The sequence below is a fragment of the Symphalangus syndactylus genome, chromosome 9, assembly GCF_028878055.3.
Source record: "Symphalangus syndactylus isolate Jambi chromosome 9, NHGRI_mSymSyn1-v2.1_pri, whole genome shotgun sequence".
Taxonomy (NCBI): Eukaryota; Metazoa; Chordata; class Mammalia; order Primates; family Hylobatidae; genus Symphalangus; species Symphalangus syndactylus.
In genome coordinates, this window is record NC_072431.2 from 109,696,310 (window position 1) to 109,714,120 (window position 17,811).

General features: G+C 45.8%; 1 protein-coding gene and 1 long non-coding RNA gene across 6 annotated transcripts in view; one reads left to right on the forward strand and one right to left on the reverse strand.

The window, feature by feature from the left end:
* Positions 1-4,408, reverse strand: part of UNC13B (unc-13 homolog B) — a 247,584-nt gene extending 243,176 nt beyond the window's left edge. For all 5 annotated transcript variants that reach the window (XM_055293824.2, XM_055293823.2, XM_055293821.2 and 2 more), the window contains exon 1: positions 4,089-4,408. In XM_055293824.2, the coding sequence (XP_055149799.1) occupies positions 4,089-4,110 (22 nt within the window). In that variant the 5' untranslated portion in view covers positions 4,111-4,408. The remainder of the gene's footprint in view (positions 1-4,088) is intronic.
* A 221-nt stretch (positions 4,409-4,629) lies between these two features.
* On the forward strand, positions 4,630-15,615 carry LOC129490205 (uncharacterized). The gene is made up of 3 exons (XR_010113743.1): positions 4,630-4,769; positions 10,676-10,826; positions 15,274-15,615. It is a non-coding gene; the product is annotated as an uncharacterized lncRNA (long non-coding RNA).
* The last annotated feature ends 2,196 nt before the right edge of the window (positions 15,616-17,811 follow it).

Genomic DNA, 17,811 nt, shown 5'->3' on the forward strand with positions numbered 1-17,811 from the left:
AGACTAAGTGAATTCTATAAAAGAGTGGTTTCTTAAAAATTCAAGTCTAGGCTGGGCGCAGTGGCTCACGCCTGTAATCCCAGCACTTTGGGAGGCCGAGGTGGGCAGATCACGAGGTCAGGAGTTTGAGACCAGCCTGGCCAACATGGTGAAACCCCGTCTCTACTAAAAATACAAAAAATTAGCCGGGCATGGTGGCAGGCGCCTGTAATCCCAGCTACCCCAGAGGCTGAGGCAGGAGAATCGCTTGAACCTGTGAGGCGGAAGTTGCAGTGAGCTGAGATCACGCCACTGCACTCCAGCCTGGGCAACAGAGCGAGACTCCATTTCAAAAAATTAAAAAAAAAAAAATTCAAGTCAATCACCAGCTGAATGGTCAATATCCCCTTTAGAACATCCTTACCACTCATTCAATTTCTGTTTAGTGTCAAAAAATCTACGTAGCCCATTCCATTTGTTCTGAACAACCCAACTGTTCTTCTTTATGTTAAGCAAAAATCTAATTTCCTGTCATTTTCTTTTTTTTTTTTTTTTTTTTTTTTTTGAGACGGAGTCTCGCTCTGTCGCCCAGGCTGGAGTGCAGTGGCGCGATCTCGGCTCACTGCAAGCTCCGCCTCCCGGATTCACGCCATTCTCCTGCCTCAGCCTCTCCGAGTAGCTGGGACTACAGGCGCCCGCCACCACACCTGGCTAATTTTTTTGTATTTTTAGTAGAGACGGGGTTTCACCGTGGTCTCGATCTCCTGACCTCGTGATCCGCCCGCCTCGGCCTCCCAAAGTGCTGGGATTACAAGCGTGAGCCACCGCGCCCGGCCATTTCCTGTCATTTTCAACCACTGATCCACACTTGTCCCAGTTCTGTCCTCTGGAATGACAAAAAAAAGATGATATAACTGGCCGGGCGCGGTGGCTCAAGCCTGTAATCCCAGCACTTTGGGAGGCCAAGGCGGGCGGATCACGAGGTCAGGAGATCGAGACCATCCTGGCTAACACGGTGAAACCCCGTCTCTACTAAAAATACAAAAAATTAGCCGGACGTGTTGGCGGGCGCCTGTAGTCCCAGCTACTCGGGAGGCTGAGGCAGGAGAATGGCGTGAACCCGGGAGGCGGAGCTTGCAGTGAGCTGAGATCGCGCCATTGCACTCCAGCCTGGGGGACAGAGCAAGACTCCGTCTCAAAAAAAAAAAAAGATGATATAACTTCTACAAGACAGTTTTTTAAACAGTCTTCTTGTACTATCGTGATCCTCTTCCTCTTAAATCTTCTAGAACTAAATTTCCCATATTCTTCAAATGGTTCGGTTCCTATATGTTTCATTATTCTAATCACTCCCCTCTTAAGATAACCTAGCTTCTCAATATGCTTCTTAGAAGGAAATACCACAGCTGAACACAAAATTCCAGATCTGATCTGACCAGTGCAGTTACTTCCTTTGTCTGGGTCACCATAAGCACCACAATACAAGACCAGTTGCAGGCAGCATATGATTCATTTCCAAACTAGTGGCACTGTTCAGACCACAAGTGCTCTGAGGGTTTAAAGGAAAAAGAGATCACTGTGGACTGGGGACCTGAAGAAGTTTTCAACAACAAAAAAAGTAGACTGTTAGCTGGGAAAGTAAGAATACATTTTAGATAGGCAGAAAATATGGAACGAGTATTTCAGGAGGCACAAGTGCAGAACACAGCAGAGGCAGGAATAAACAAAGTTAGTGCTAGAGCAAAGTCTGCATAAGGATAGGCAAGAATAGAAGGCCACAAGGAGGGCTGGGGTCAGAGTACTGACAGCCTTAAACCTGCAGGCAATAAGGCATGATTAAAGGGTAAAACAAAATAACTGACTTCTTGAATGAAATGTTTAGGAATGATTAAATCAATACCAGTTTGCCAATTTCTACATCAAGTTAAGTACTTTTTGAACTCTGCATAGGAAGTTTCTAATTGATTCTACTCCAAGATAAATTGAAATTGAGTTGTAATAAATATCACTATATAGACTGCTTTCAGAATATAACATTCCTACTGCCAAAATATAATGCAAGGAAAGTCATTTTAGAAAGATGTATTTTGTGCTGGGTGCGGTGGCTTATGCCTCTAATCCCAGCACTTTGGAAGGCCGAGGCAGGTGGATCACTTGAGGTCAGAAGTTCAAGACCAGCCTAGCCAACACGGTGAAACGCTGTCTCTATAAAAAATACAAAAATTAGCTGGGCCTGCTGGTTCATGCCTGTAATCCCAGCTGCTCCGGAGGCTGAGGCATGAGAATTGCTTGAACCCAGGAGGTGGAGGTTGCAGTGAGCCAAGATCGCAGCACTGCACTGCAGCCTGGGTGACAGAATGAGACTCTGTCTCAAAAAAAGAAAAAGAAATAAAAATAAAGATGTATTTCATTTCTGTAAGTTTTCCCAAAATGAATACTTTGCCATTCAATATGAATATCTGCATATAAGGTACCTGTTTGTTTCAGTATTTAAAATCTTCTAGATCTCTATTCAAAAAGACAATGGCCTGCTGATCTCGTTTCTCCAGATTCAAAAAAGAGGAAACTTCACTAATGTAACATTAAAAAGGAAAGAAGTTAGCTAAATAGCAGAATTTCTAGACAATGAAACCTGCCTATTAAAACAAATGAAAACACCAGTAGTTATTTAAATTCAGTTAAATAGGAATTTCTGATTTACGAGTGCTGTGCCTAAAGAGTCTTTCATAAGGACCAGCTCTGTAATACAGTGTGGCAGCAGAGAATTACACTGTCCAAGAGACACAGCAAAGTCCAACCTCTCCCAAATCCTGCTTCTCAGCAGCAGGGATCTAAAGGAATAAATAGATTCCCAGCTGCTGAGAGAAAATGTCTTACTAAAAGCAAAGCAAAATTCTCATTAATGAAAAATCAACCATGAAAGAAGAAAAACCATGTATCTCATAATCCCCAGAAATGGCCAAATCCATTTTGGGTTAATGCAGATTTAACAAAATAGTGGAAGAGAACAGAGCAAAGCAGTTCCATTTGCCAGCAGCTGGGGGAAACACCGTTATTAGAGATATCACAAACAACAACAATACTTCTAATCTGTAGAGCCAAAATAAATATGAACTCTATCCAGTAAAAGTATCAGGAAAAGGCTCTAGTGAAGGCTCTAGTTGATAAATGCTCTCTCATTCATAATCAAGACACATCAGATATGATAGGCTGTAACCTGAATTTCCCGAGATCAAATTCAATGGCTAATCCAAACCCTGTGTTTTTCTGATCAGATAATCTCTCTGAAGTCACTGTACTTGCATTCATTCAAAACCAGCATTAAGCTTCTACTACGTCAGACACTAGGAATACAAAAACAAGTAAAAACAGTCTCTACCCACATAGAGCTTAGTTCGCGTACCATGCCTCATCTTAAACCCCAAAGCTCTTGCTTTAAGATATCTTCTTAGGTGGGTCAAGTGTCTTCAGGGGAAAAGCAATAATGGCCCTTCACCTTGAGTTACTGTGAGGCAAGTAAAATAAAAATAAAAATAAATCATACCTCTTATCCTCAAAAGCAGCCACCACATCCTCCCAAGTGGAGCAGAAGAATAATCTTAGCCTCTACTACAGGTTAGTGTTCAGAGAAGTGGCAGGGGGACAAGACAAGCAACAGAAGGGATGTGACAGCTGTACCACTAACGCATTCAAAGTGTGATAAAAAGAACCTGCTACTAAGCATACTGTAGTGTTACGGTGCGAGGAGGAGGAGGAAAAGAATGAGAGGCTGCCGACCATTCACAGGCACCAACCATCCGCGGTCTTCTAACTCGTCCAGTCTCACTAGAGAATCCCAGTCACTGTTTAATAGGATCTGAGCCTGCCGTCCAACAACGTTGTCACATGGCTACCAGAATGGAGAGCTAATCGTCCCTTGCAGGAGCATGGGGGAAAACAAGAAAGAGTGGAAAGAACTCAAGTGTTTATAAGTGATTGCCAAAATAATCGTCCCCCAAAGCACGGACGGGATGTAAAGTTTGGGTGAGACGGTCACCGGACATCCACTGGAAGGGTGCGGGGACCTCTACGCCGACACCCCGCCTCCCCGCCTCAGCCCGCGCACTCACCGCGCACGCAGAGCAGTGACATGGCCGAGGCGCGGGCAAGCCTCTGCCGCGCCCCAGCCGCGCCGGGCCGCTCCCTCTTTCCTCTCAGCAGGTGCCGCGACTGCTCCCGTTACCGGCCCCACGGGTCTGGCAGCTCCTCATGGTCCCGGTCGCAGGTAGCGTCCCGCCGCTGCCTCGGACCCGCCCCAAATCTCACAGTCTGAGCGAACTCCGGGTAGTGGTGAGTACCGGCCGGCAGGCTGAGGACTGGGCGCGGCACTGCGACGCCATCGCTGGGAGGTAGGAGCTGCCAGGACTCCCTCCCGTCATTCCACCCGGGATCCGCGCGAGCGCCTAGGCGGAGCCAACCCGTGGCGCCCCGCCCCCCAGCCAATTAACTCACGCCCAGTCCACCGACCCCGCCCCCCCCGCGAGCACGTAGGAGGCGGGGTCCCCTTCCTCCTTTCTTGTGATCCTGAAGAAAGCTCCGCCCACTAATCAGGCTTACTGCAGGGAGCAAGGGGCTGACCCTCACCTGTGTGATGCGAGAATGGAAGCCCTCTGTTCCTCCTGCATGAGCGGGGCTTCCACCCAAGAACAGATTCTTTTCGTTGAAGGATTTCCACTGGACTTTCTTAGAGTGTAGCCGTCATAGCTGACAGCCTGTAATTTTAAGTTAACGAAGTCGCACCGCACAGCAAAGTAAGTTTTAATTAGCAACTAGGGCAAAAGACAAAACTGAGTGGGCATAAAGTATGTCTGGAGACCTCAGTTCTTATCTAGACCGTTTTTCATGCTCATCATTGTATCTCCAATGTCTGGAATAGTGCCCAGTGTATGGTAATCAGTCCGTAAATATTTACTGAATGAAGGATGGTAACCACGGAGGGATTGTGAGTGGAGATACCTCTGATCTTTGACAAATCTCCTATCGGTGCTTGGTACCAACATCGGCTAACTCCATGGCTCAAACCAACAGGACAATTTGCTAAGGTCTGGAAGCACCCCCTCCAGGGAATCCCTGATCTCCGAAAATTTGGTCGAGATCTGAAGTTTATTTTGTTGTACAACTCCCTTTATTATTATTATTATTATTATTATTATTATTATTATTATTTTGGAGTTTTACTTGCTTCCAACAAGGAAGGCAAGTTTTCCTGCTTCCATGACGAGGGAAGGCAGGTAACTCCTTTATGGAGTTTGAGCTCACTTCCAACAGGGAAGATGAGGGGTTTTTTCTTACTTCTAGGATGGTAGACAGCCGTTTTCAGCCTGAGACTCACCCGTAGGTAAGTAGCTGAATAGGGATTTTGTCTTGGCTAAGGTTAACAACCAGCTGGTCTTAATTTCTGCTTACCATTAGAGTGCTCAGTGATCATGTTGTTGGGTTTTTTTATTTTGTCTTTTTCCCATTGACCAACTCTACTTCACTTGGTCAAATCCAAGTGAGAATTCCGAATTATGGGTAACAAGGCCTATCTAATTTGACTAAAATTCCTCACAGCTGCAAAAGAAAAAATAAACAGAAAACGAAAAACCATATATTTGGTTTCTGTGTTTGCTTCCTGGTCTTAAAAATTAAACTGTTCTTAGGCCGGGCGCGGTGGCTCACGCCTGTAATCCCAGCACTTTGGGAGGCTGAGGCGGGCAGATCACGAGGTCAGGAGTTCAAGGCCAGCCTGGCCAACATAGTGAAACCCTGTCTCTACTGAAAATACAAAACAAATTAGCCGGGCATGGTGGCGGGTGCCTGTAATCCCAGCCACTCGGGAGGCTGAGGCAGGAGAATCGCTTGAACGAGGAGGCGGAGGTTGCAGTGAGTGGAGATCCCGCCACTGCACTCCAGCCTGAGCGACAGTGTGAGACTCTGTCTCAAATTAAAAAAAAAAAAAAAAATTCAGTTGTTCTTTTGTTTACTTTTCTTCCACCCTATACCTCCTTCACCCTTTGCCATCTGCATTAACAAAAAATCGAGAGAAGGCTTCTAATGACTTGAATCTCTTTAAAGAATTTAGGCCGGGCGCCGTGGCTCACGCCTGTAATCCTAGCACTTTGGAAGGCCGAGGTGGGCGGATCACGAGGTCAGGAGTTCGAGACTCAGCCTCGCCAACATGATGAAACCCTGTCTCGACTAAAGATCCGAAAAAAATTAGCCAGGCATGGTGGCACGTCCCTGTAATCCCAGCGACTCAGGAGGCTGAGGCAGGAGAATCTCTTGAACCTGAGAGGTGGAGGTTGTAGTGAGCTGAGATCGCGCCATTGCACTCCAGCCTGGGGGACAGGGCGAGACTCCATCTCAAAAAAAAAAAAAAAGAATTTAGAACAAAGGTGCCACTCACCCCCTTTTCGGGTGTTCTCTTGTCTTTGTGGGATTTCAAGAGTCATGGGCAGATTCTTCTTAGGTCTAAAGCTCTGTTTTCCTGTATTGCATGACCTGACCTCTTTGGCTTTGGGTGCCAGAGATGACCTTGCACTGTGAGAGTATTTGACCTTGGTGTGTATAATGTTGGACAAGAGCTACAAAGTTACGGGTGGCTGAGCACAGTTTATAGGAAGTGGTTTTGGCTGTTTCCTTTTTTTTTTTTTTTTATTTTGTCTCCTAGGAAGTTGTAGTTTAAGAATCCTAATTCTGGGCCAGGTGCAGTGGTTCATGCCTGTAATCCCAGCACTTTGGGAGGCTGAGGCGGGCGGACCACTTGACTCCACAAGTTCAAGATTAGGCGGGCGTGGTGGTGTGCACCTGTAATCCCAGCTATCCGAAGGCTGAGTTAGGGCAATTGCTTGAACCAGGGAGATGGAGGTTGCACTGTGCCGAGATCGTGCCACTGCACTCCAGCCTGGGCGGCAGAGCGAGACTCCATCTCAAAAAAAAAAAAAAAAAAAAATAGAATGCTAATTCTAGTTTGGAGATCCATTCTGAAGGATCGTTTATATTGCTTTTTCTCCCAACATTAATCTCAATTCCGTTTGTCTGTGTGCATTTGCATGAAGAACTGAACTGTTGCTTTCATAGGTATATGAGAGACTGAGTTTTCTCAGCTCCAAAAAGAAAGGGCATTCACCCCTCCCAACTGAAAGGTGCCCCTGAGTGACTGGGGGCCTTGTGGGAGGGTCTGAAAGGTTGACCCCAAACGATGTGCAGCGGTCCTGCAGGGAAATCCCCAACAAAAATTAATTTAGGCCAGGTGCAGTCACACACACATACTCCTAGCATTTCAAGAGGCCAAGGCAGGCAGATCACTTGAGGTCACGAGTTCAAGACCAAGCCTGACAAACATAGCAAAACCCCATCTCTACTAATAATACAAAAATTAGCCAGGTGTAGTGGTGCATGCCTGTAACCCCAGTTACTTAGGAGACTGAGATGTAAGAATTGCCCGAACCCAGGAAGTGGAGGTTGCAGTGAACCAAGTAAGACCACAGAGTAAGACCCTGCCTCAAAAAAAAAAAAAAAAAAAAAAAAAAAAAACATTTTAATTTAAAAACTGGCTCATCCAGGAAACACATTGAAGGGTTGATCACCCAGTGTTTCGAGCCCTCTCAGAAGTCATAAACCTCTGGAGAGAGAAACTGAGACATGTAAGAGGGTGGAAACAATTGTGGAGTCCTGCCCAGAAGCAGCACATGATGATCCACCGCACAAAAACTCTAAGCCACAGCTCAGTTTCTCCTTTTAAGAAAAAAAGAAGTGGAAAACAAATAATCTAAGAATGAGAAGAAAACAAGGAGAATGACCCTCTTTTGAGCACACTGTAGGTTTTATGGCACCTCTACTGCCAAAGTTTATGTAAAATGGAAAAAATATGGTCTTCATGCACGTTTACATTAAGGAAAAAGAGCCCTAAGGTCGACCTACTAACTATAGAGTTCCTAAGACCTCTTTTCTCTATTCTTTTCTACCTGCTCTAAATCTGCCATTATTTTCTATTAAGATAAAAACCGGCCGGGCGCGGTGGCTCAAGCCTGTAATCCCAGCACTTTGGGAGGCCGAGGCGGGCGGATCACGAGGTCAGGAGATCGAGACCATCCTGGCTAACACGGTGAAACCCCGTCTCTACTAAAAATACAAAAAATTAGCCGGGCGTGTTGGCGGGCGCCTGTAGTCCCAGCTACTCAGGAGGCTGAGGCAGGAGAATGGCGTGAACCCGGGAGGCAGAGCTTGCAGTGAGCCGAGATTGCGCCACTGCACTCCAGCCTGGGGGACAGAGCAAGACTCCGTCTCAAAAAAAAAAAAAAGATAAAAACCACAGTTTAGATCCAACAAGTTCTTTTTGCAAACCAGTAGATCTGAATTTATCTCATGGCTAAAAGTTCTGAAGTAAAAGCTATAGGATCTGTGTGTGTGTGTGCGCGTGTGTGTGTATTTAAAAGGCTTTTATAATTTCTATAATTTTATGTTTAATTGGACATTAAATCTGTTTCAATTTCCTTCTAGCACACCAGACTTTTTCTCTCCACGCTTTATAATGTAAATTTTGCTGTTTGGAGTTCACCTGAGTTGTTTTCTTTAATATGCAAATTTAAGGCTATTTACCTGAAAACTGCCTAGGGTTGTGAAACAGGTTATCAAGAATCTGAAAGTAGGGGGGAGGGAGAAGGGGAAAAAAAGAATCTGAAAGCCTAAGGAAAAAAAAAAGCTTTTTATGAATCTATAAGAGGTAACTCTAGGCCAGGTGCAGTGGTTCACGCCTGTGATCCCAACACTCTGGGAGGCCGAGGTGGGCAGATCACCTAAGGTCAGGAGTTCGAGACCAGCCTGGCCAACATGGTGAAACCTGTCTCTACTAAAAATACAAAAATAGCCAGGTGTGGTGGCACATGCCTATAGTCCCAGCTACTTGGGAGGCTGAAGAAGAAGTATCACTTGAACCCAGCGGGTAGAGGTTGCAGTGAGCTGAGATCATGCCATTGCACTCCAGCCTGGGTGACAAGAGAAAAACTCTGTCTCAAAAAAAAAAAAAGATGTACCTCTATCAGCATGCCTAATGTGTCTATGTATTTATGTGTTGTGTACACAATGTTTCACTACTGAAAATATATAAAAGAGCTCTAATTAATTGGCTTAAGAAAATAAAAGTGCTTAAATCAAACACTTAATCAGGAAAAAATAAAATAGTCAAATGCTTTTTCAAGTTTACATAACTTAGGTAAAATCTTTACTAATGTTGATGAAAAGAGTCAAACTCTGTAAAATATTTGACCTCTCAGGAGGTCTTGAGAACATGAGCCCCAGGTGGTTGGGGTGCAGCTTGGTTTTATACATTTTTGGGAGGCATGAGACATCAATCAAATACATTTAAGAAATACATTGGTTTGGTCCAGAAAGACGGAACAACTCAAAGGGGGGCTTCCAGGCTATAGGTAAATTTAAACATTTTCTGGTTGAAAATTGGTTGAGTTTGTCTAAAGACCAGGGATCATAGAAAGGAAATGTTTAGGTTAAGAAAAAACACTGTGGAAACCAGGGTTCTTTTGAAGTCTTATAGTGGCTGCCCTTAGACACAATAGAGGACAAATATTTCCAATTCAGATCTTCAAAGGGTGCTAGACTTTTAGTTAATCTCTTTAGGATTGGGAGGGCCTGGAAGAAAAAGATCTAGCTATGTTAATAGAGATTCTTTACATATGCAAATTTTCCCCCCACGAAGGACAGCTTTGCAGGGCCATTTCAATAGATGGTAAAGAAACATGATTTAAGGTAAAATATTTTGTTTTGCTTCCTTGTCTCATAATGTTATGCCACGGTCAGGTTGGAAAGTAAGTCACAATATATAGGGTTAAGTAAAAACCATCTGATAATTTATTATTTGTAGGGCATGACTTCCCAGACCCCTTACATAAGAATTTGAGCAAGATATAAAATCAGAATTTAGTCCTCACAAAGCTAGGTTTAAAATTGCCGGGCGCAGTGGCTCACGCTTGTAATCCCAGCACTTTGAGAGGCCGAGGCGGGCAGATCACGAGGTCAGGAGATCGAGACCATGGTGAAACCCCGTCTCTACTAAAAAATACAAAAAATTAGCCGGGCGTGGTGGCGGGCGCCTGTAGTCCCAGCTACTCGGAGAGGCTGAGGCAGGAGAATGACGTGAACCCAGGAGGCGAAGCTTGCAGTGAGCCGAGATTGCGCCACTGCACTCCAACCTGGGTGACAGAGCGAGACTCAGTCTCAAAAAAAAAAAAAAAAAAATTATTGGTACATTAATGTTAGAAATGTCTTAGGAATTGCCAGCATACATTTTTGTTTGTGTCAGGCCTCTGAGCCCAAGCCTGCATCTATACATCCAGATGACCTGAGGCAGCTGAAGAACCACGAAAGAAGTGAAAATGGTCAGTTCCTGCCTTAACTGATGACATTAGCTTGTGAAATTCCTTCTCCTGCACAATGAGTCTCAAAAGCTCCCCCACTGAGCACCTTGTGACCCCCACTCCTGCCCACAAGAGGACAACCCCCTTTGACTGTAATTTTCCCTACCTACCCAAATCCTATAAAATTGCCCCAACCCTAACTCCCTTTGCTAACTCTATTTTCTGACTCAGCCCGCCTGCACCCAGGTGATTAAAAAGCTTTATTGCTCACACAAAGCCTGTTTGGTGATCTCTTCACACAGACGCACTTGACATTTGGTGCCGAAGACCCGGGACAGGGAGACTCCTTTGGAAGACCGGTCCCCTGTCCTTGCCATCACTCTGTGAGGAGATGCACCTAAGACCTTGGGTCCTCAGACCAGCTCAAGGAACACCTTACCAACTTTAAATCGGGTAAGCGGTCTTTTCACTCTCTTCTCTAGCCTCTCTTGCTACCCTTCAATCTCCCTGTCCTTCCAATTCCAGTTCTTTTTCCTCTCTAGTAGAGACAAAGGAGACACATTTCATACGTGGACCCAAAACACCGGTGCCGGTCATGGACTTGGGAAAACAGACTTCCCTTGGTGTTTGATCATCACGGGGACGCCTGCCCTGATCATTCACCCACATTCCACTGGTGTCTGATCACCGTGGGGACGCCTGCCTTGGTCATTCACCCACATTCCCTTGGTGGCAAGTCAATTGCAGGGACGCCTGCTCTGGCTGCTCACCCACATTACAGTCCAGGGCTGCTCACCACCCCCCCTACTTCTCCATGTCTCTACCTTTCTATGGGCAACATTCCACCCTCCATTCCCCCTTCTCCCTTAGCCTGTGTTCTCAAGAACTTAAAACCTCTTCAACTCACACCTGACCTAAAAACCTAAATGCCTTATTTTCTTCCACAATACCACTTTGCCCCAATACAAACTTAACAATGGTTCTAAACGGCCAGAAAACGGCACTTTTGATTTCTCCATCCTACAAGATCTAGATAATTTTTGTTGTAAAATTAGGCAAATGGTCTGAGGTGCCTGACGTCCAGGCATCGGTCCCTCTCTAGTCTCTGCTCCCAATGCGACTCGTCCCAAATCTTTCTTTCTCTCCTGTCTGTTCCTTCAGTCTCCACCCCAAGCTAAGTCCTTTAAATCCTTCTTTTCTACAGACGCATCTGACCTCTCCCCTCCTCCCAGGGGGCTCCTTGCCAGGCCGAGCCAGGTCCAATTCTTCCTCAGCCTCCGCTTCCTGACCCTATAATCCTTCTATCACCTCCCCTCATGACGCCCAGTCCGGCTCACAGTTTTGTTCCAAGACTAGCCCTCCCTCACCTGCCCAACAATTTCCTCTTAGAGCGGTGGCTGGAGCTGAAGGCATAGTCAAGGTTAATGCTCCTTTTTCTTTGCTGACCTCTCCCAAATCAGTTAGCATTTAGGCTCTTTTTCACCAGATATAAAAACCCAGCCCAGTTCATGGCCCATTTGGCAAAATCCCTTAGACACTTTACTGCCATAGACCCAGAGGGGCCAGAAGGCCGTCTTATTCTCAGTATGCATTTTATTACCCAATCCACTCCCGAAATTAGAAAAAGCTCCAAAAATTATATTCCAGCCCTCAAACCCCACAACAGAACTTAACCTAGCCTCCAAGGTGTACAATAATAGAAAAGAGTTGCAATTACTTGCCTCCACTGTGAGAGAAACCCCAGCCACATCTCCAGCACACAAGAACTTCAAGATGCCTAAACCGCAGAGGCCAGGCCTTACTATAGGACCTCCTCCCTCAGGATCTTGCTTCAAGTGTCGGAAATCTGGCCACTGGGCCAAGGAATGCCCACAGCCCGGGATTCCTCCTAAGCCGTGTCCCATCTGTGTGAGACCCCACTGGAAATCGGACTGTCCAACTTGCCCGGCAGCCACTCCCACAGCCCCTGGAACTCTGGCCCAAGGCGCTGACTGATTCCTTCCCAGATCTTCTCAGCTTAGTGGCTGAAGACTGAAACTGCCTGATTGCCTCATAAGCCTCCTGGACCATCACAGACGCTTTGGGTAACTCTTACAGTGGAGGGTGAGTCTGTCCCCTTCTTAATCAATACAGAGGCTACCCACTCCACACTACCTTCTTTTCAAGGGCCTGTTTCCCTTGCCTCCATAACTGTTGTGGCTATTGATGGCCAGGCTTCTAAACCTCTCAAAACTCCCCAACTCTGGTGCCAACTTGGACAATATTCTTTTATGCACTCTTTAGTTATCCCCACCTGCCCAGGTCCCTTATTAGGTCAAGACGTTTTAACTAAATTATCTGCTTCCCTGACTATTCCTAGGCTACAGCCATACCTCATTGCCGCCCTTTTCCCCAGTTCAAAGCCTCTCTTGCTTTCACTTGGACTGACCCTGACATCCATCAGACTCAGCAACTTACCTGGGCTGTACTGCGCAAGGCTTCATGGACAGCCCCCATTACTTCAGTCAAGCCATTTATCATGATATAATTTGTTTCCATCCATTTGCTTCTCACCTTATTGAATATTTTGACAACCTTCTATGTTATAGCCCCTCCTACAAATCTTCCCAATAGAACACTCTCTTGTTCCTCTAACATCTGTTCTCAAAAGGACATCGCACATTCCCCTCCAAAGCCCAAATTTCTTCCTCATCCATTACCTGTCTTGACATAATTCTTCATAAAAACACATGTGTTCTCCCTGCTGATCGTGTCCAGCTAATCTCCCAAACCCTAACCCCTTCTAAAAGCAACAACTCCTTTCCTTCCTAGGCATGGTTAGGTACTTTTGCCTTTAGATACCTAATTTTACCATCCTGACTAAACCATTATATAAACTCACAAAAGAAAACCTAGCTGATCCCATAGGTCCTAAATCCTTTCCCCACTCCTCTTTCCATTTCTTAAAAACAGCCCTAGAAGCTGCTCCCACACTAGCTCTCCCTAACTTATCCCAACCCTTTTTCATTACACACAGTCGAAGTGCAGGGCTGTGTGGTTGGAATTCTTTTTTTTTTTTGAGGCACAGTCTCACTGTCTCTCAGGGTGGAGTGCAGTGGTGCAATCTTGGCTCACTACAAGCTCCGCCCCACCGCCCGGGTTCACGCCATTCTCCTGCCTCAGCCTCCCGAGTAGTTGGGACTACAGGCGCCCGCCACCACACCCAGCTAATTTTTTTCTTTTTTTTGTATTTTTAGTAGAGATGGAGTTTCACCATGTTCACCAGGATGGTCTCGATCTCCTGACCTCGTGATCCACCTGCCTCGGCCTCCCAAAGTGCTGGGATTACAGGCGTGAGCCACCACGCCCAGCTGTGGTTGGAATTCTTACACAAGGACTGGCACCGTGCCCTGTAGCTCCTCTGTCACTCCCAACTATTCTTGTTCTGAAAACCTGCTCTACCAGATTTCATAATTTTTATTTTACTTTGTGGAAAATTCATTCTTCCTGCCTCACAAGCCCAGTCTATTCTCTCTTCCCTTCATGACCATTTCCATGTAGGATATAAGCTTCTGGCTCATCTCCTACAGCCCCTCATTTCCTTCCCATCATGGAAATGCATCCTTAAAACCATAACTTCTCAATGCTCTGCCTGCCATGCCACCAACCCCCAAGGTTTTCTCAGGCCTCCTCCTTTTCCTACGCATCAGGCTCGTGGATTTACTCCAACACAAGACTGGCAGATTGACTTTACTCATATGCCCTGTGTCCGTCGGACAGCCAGCCTGATCTCTTCTCTTCCTCCTAGAAGTCGCAAGTACTCTCCCCTACTTCCTTTAAACTCACTTGCATTTCTGAAGAACAGTAATAACCCTTATGAGCCTAATACATCCCTTCATTCTATTAGGTCTATTCATCCTTACCCTACATTTTGCAACAGGGCTTTACGCAGTCACCCCCACTACTTGGACTGTACCCCAAAAACTGGCCATCCCTACTATCTTCTATCTAGTCATACTCCTATTCACCATTCTCCACTACTCATTAATGCCCTGCTCTTGTTTACTGTGCTGGTTTACACTGTTTCTCCAAGCCATCACAGCTGATATCTCCTGGTGCTATCCCCAAACCACCACTCTTGACTCCCTCTTGGAGTTGTTAGATGATCTTTGCTGGCAGGGGACCCTCCAATACTTTCACCCTGATGAAGTTCTGTTCTTTACTTTTATACTCACTCTTATTCTCATTCCCATTCTTATGCCACCCTCTGCCTCTCCGCAGCTATCTCCACCACACTATCAATCTCTCTCTGTCCTAGCCATTTCTAATCCTTCTTTAACAAACAATTGCTGGCTTTGCATTTCTCTTTCCTCCAAAACCACTGAGGCCTCGACTTACTCACTGCTGAAAAAGGAGGACTCTTCATATTTCTAAATGAAGAATGTTGTTTTTACCTAAATCAATCTGGCCTAGTATATGACAACATAAAAAAAAAACCCTCGAGGATAGAGCCCAAAACTCACCAACCAAGCAAATAATCATGCTGAACCCCCTTGGGCACTCTCTAATTGGATGTCCTGGGTCCTCCCAATTGTTAGTCCTTTAATACCTGTTTTTCTCCTCTTATTTGGACCTTGTGTCTTCCGTTTAATTACTCAATTCATATAAAACCACATCCAGGCCATCACTAATCATTCTATATGACAAATGCTGATTCTAACAACCCCGTAATATCACCCCTTACCCCAAAATCTTTCTTCAGTTTAATTTCTCCCACTCTAGGTTCTTACACCACCCATAATCCTGCTCGAAGCAGCCCTGAGAAACATCGCCCAGTTTCCCTCCATACCACCCCCAAAAATTTTCACCACCCTAACACTTCACCAGTGTTTTGTTTTGTTTTACTTATTAATATAAAAAGACAGGAATGTCAGGCCTCTGAGCCCAATCCTGCACTTGTACATCCAGATGGCCTGAGGAAACTGCAGAACCACAAAAGAAGTGAAAATGGCCAGTTCCTGACTTAACTGATGATATTACCTTGTGAAATTCCTCTCCTGGACAATGAGTCTCAGAAGTTCCCCACCGAGCACCTTGTGACCCCCACCCCTGCCTGCAAGAGAACAACCCCCTTTGAGTGTAATTTTCCACTACCTACCCAAATCCTGTAAAACTGCCCCACCCCTAACTCCCTTTGCTGACTCTTTTTCTGACTCAGCCCACCTGCACCCAGGTGATTAAAAAGCTTTCTTGCTCACACAAAGCCTGTCTGGTGATCTCTTCACACTGACACACTTGACAGTTTGCATTTATTAATCAAGGAATTTCAGACTTATCCCTGCCAAATACTGTAAGGTGTCAAAATTTGGCATAGGGGCTACAAAACTATAAACCTAGCCCAAAATGGAATAATCTTTGCTTCTGTGGCAAGGCACGGTGGCTCACGCCTGTAATCACAGCACTTGGGGAGGCTGAGGTAGGTGGATCACCTGAGGTCAGGAGTTTGAGACCAGCCTGGCCAATGTAGCAAAACTCCATCTCTACTCAAAATACAAAAATTAGCCAGGCTTGGTAGCGGGTGCCTGTAATCCCAGCTACTTGGGAAGCTGAGGTAGGAGAATCTCTTGAACCCAGGAAGCAGATGTTGCAGTCAGTTGAGATTGAGATTGAGATTGAGATTGAGCAGTGCTCGTAGAGCTGCAGCCCTGGCTCTGCAGCTGTGGTTTGGGCAGCTGCAGCAGACCAGGGAGCTCCCATCCCAAAGCAGAAGGTCAGGGCTCCCACGGGCTCCATGGAGTGTGTAGCCCCAGCCGTGCTTCCCTGCTGCAGCCAGCATGATGGCAGCAGCCACTGCCATCATTCCCCTCTCTGAAGAGGTATACCTAACTGCTGTTAGTGTAGAGATGATGGCCACTCTTAACTGCTTCATGCTGAGAAGGGATGTTGTTTTGGGAAAATGACAGTCAGTTCTCTCTCTCAGAGGCCTGTCTAAGGGTCCCCAGTACAAAGGAGCCATTGTCTGAGTCTCCATTTTTATGACCATTTGGAGTTTGAAGACCCATCCCTTGTTTCTTCTGAGCTGCAGTCTGAGGTCACTGGTTGGTTCACCCTACAATTGTTAAAAGCTACAAATAGCTCAAAAGAAAAACTTCCTTGAATATGAAAAACAGAACACAAGAATCAGCAGTGTTCCAAGCAAAAAGCAAAAGTCAAAAAAGATTAGTCTTCCATTAGTACAGTTCACCCAGTCAACTCCCGATTATGGTCTCCAAAGTTATCAGAAACCTGCACTCAAGGGTTATAATCCATCCTTTAAAGAGGATCACACAGGCCAGGCGTAGTGGCTCATGCCTGTAATCCGAGCACTTTGGGAGGCTGAGGTGGGCGGATCACGAGGTCAGGAGATTGAAACCATCCTGGCTAACATGGTGAAACCCCGTCTCTACTTAAAATACAAAAAATTAGCCAGGCATGGTGGCGGGTGCCTGTAGTCCCAGCTACTTGGGAGGCTGAGGAAGGAGAATGGCGTGAACCCAGGAGGCAGAGCTTGCAGTGAGCAGAGATTGCGCCACTGCACTCCAGCCCGGGCGACAGAGCAAGACTCCATCTCAAAAAAAAAAAAAAAAAGGAGGATCACACAAAACAATTGTCTATGAATGTCAAAATATTCTGGGTAATTACAGTCAAAAACACAACTGACAAAAAAAAAAATTGGTCATCTGTGATTTATAATAATCTAACACAATAACCCTAATTATGATTGATAACACAAACTGAGACATGAGAACTTTAGAAATCCCATACAATAATGGAACATGCATTAACATTTTTCACTAAAATACAACCTGGCCGGGCGCGGTGGCTCACGCTTGTAATCCCAGCACTTTGGGAGGCCGAGGCGGGCGGATCACGAGGTCAGGAGATCGAGACCACGGTGAAACCCCGTCTCTACTAAAAAAAAATACAAAAAAAATTAGCTGGGCGTGGTGGCGGGTGCCTGTAGTCCCAGCTACTCGGAGAGGCTGAGGCAGGAGAATGGCGTGAACCCAGGAGGCGGAGCTTGCAGTGAGCCGAGATGGCGCCACTGCACTCCAGCCTGGGCGACAGAGCGAGACTCCGTCTCAAAAAAATAAATAAATAACAATAAATAAATCTCAGACCCCCAACTGAAAAACGTTGGAAGATCAGGGATCCCTGGAGGAAAGAAGTCCCAGACTTCAGCAATCGTCCTGTCAGTTTGGGCTATAAGGTGCCCAAGCCAGTACCAAGCACCAATAGGCAAGCTGCTGCAGACCAGGTCACCTTCACTCAGGATCTCTCTGTGGCTACCAGATGTCAATCGAGAATAATGACGAGACAAGTCCCACTCATTTTAGAAGGTTTATTTGCCAAAGTTAAGGACATGTTTCCATGGCATTGCCTCAGGAAGTCCTGACGACATATGCCCAAGGTGGTCAGA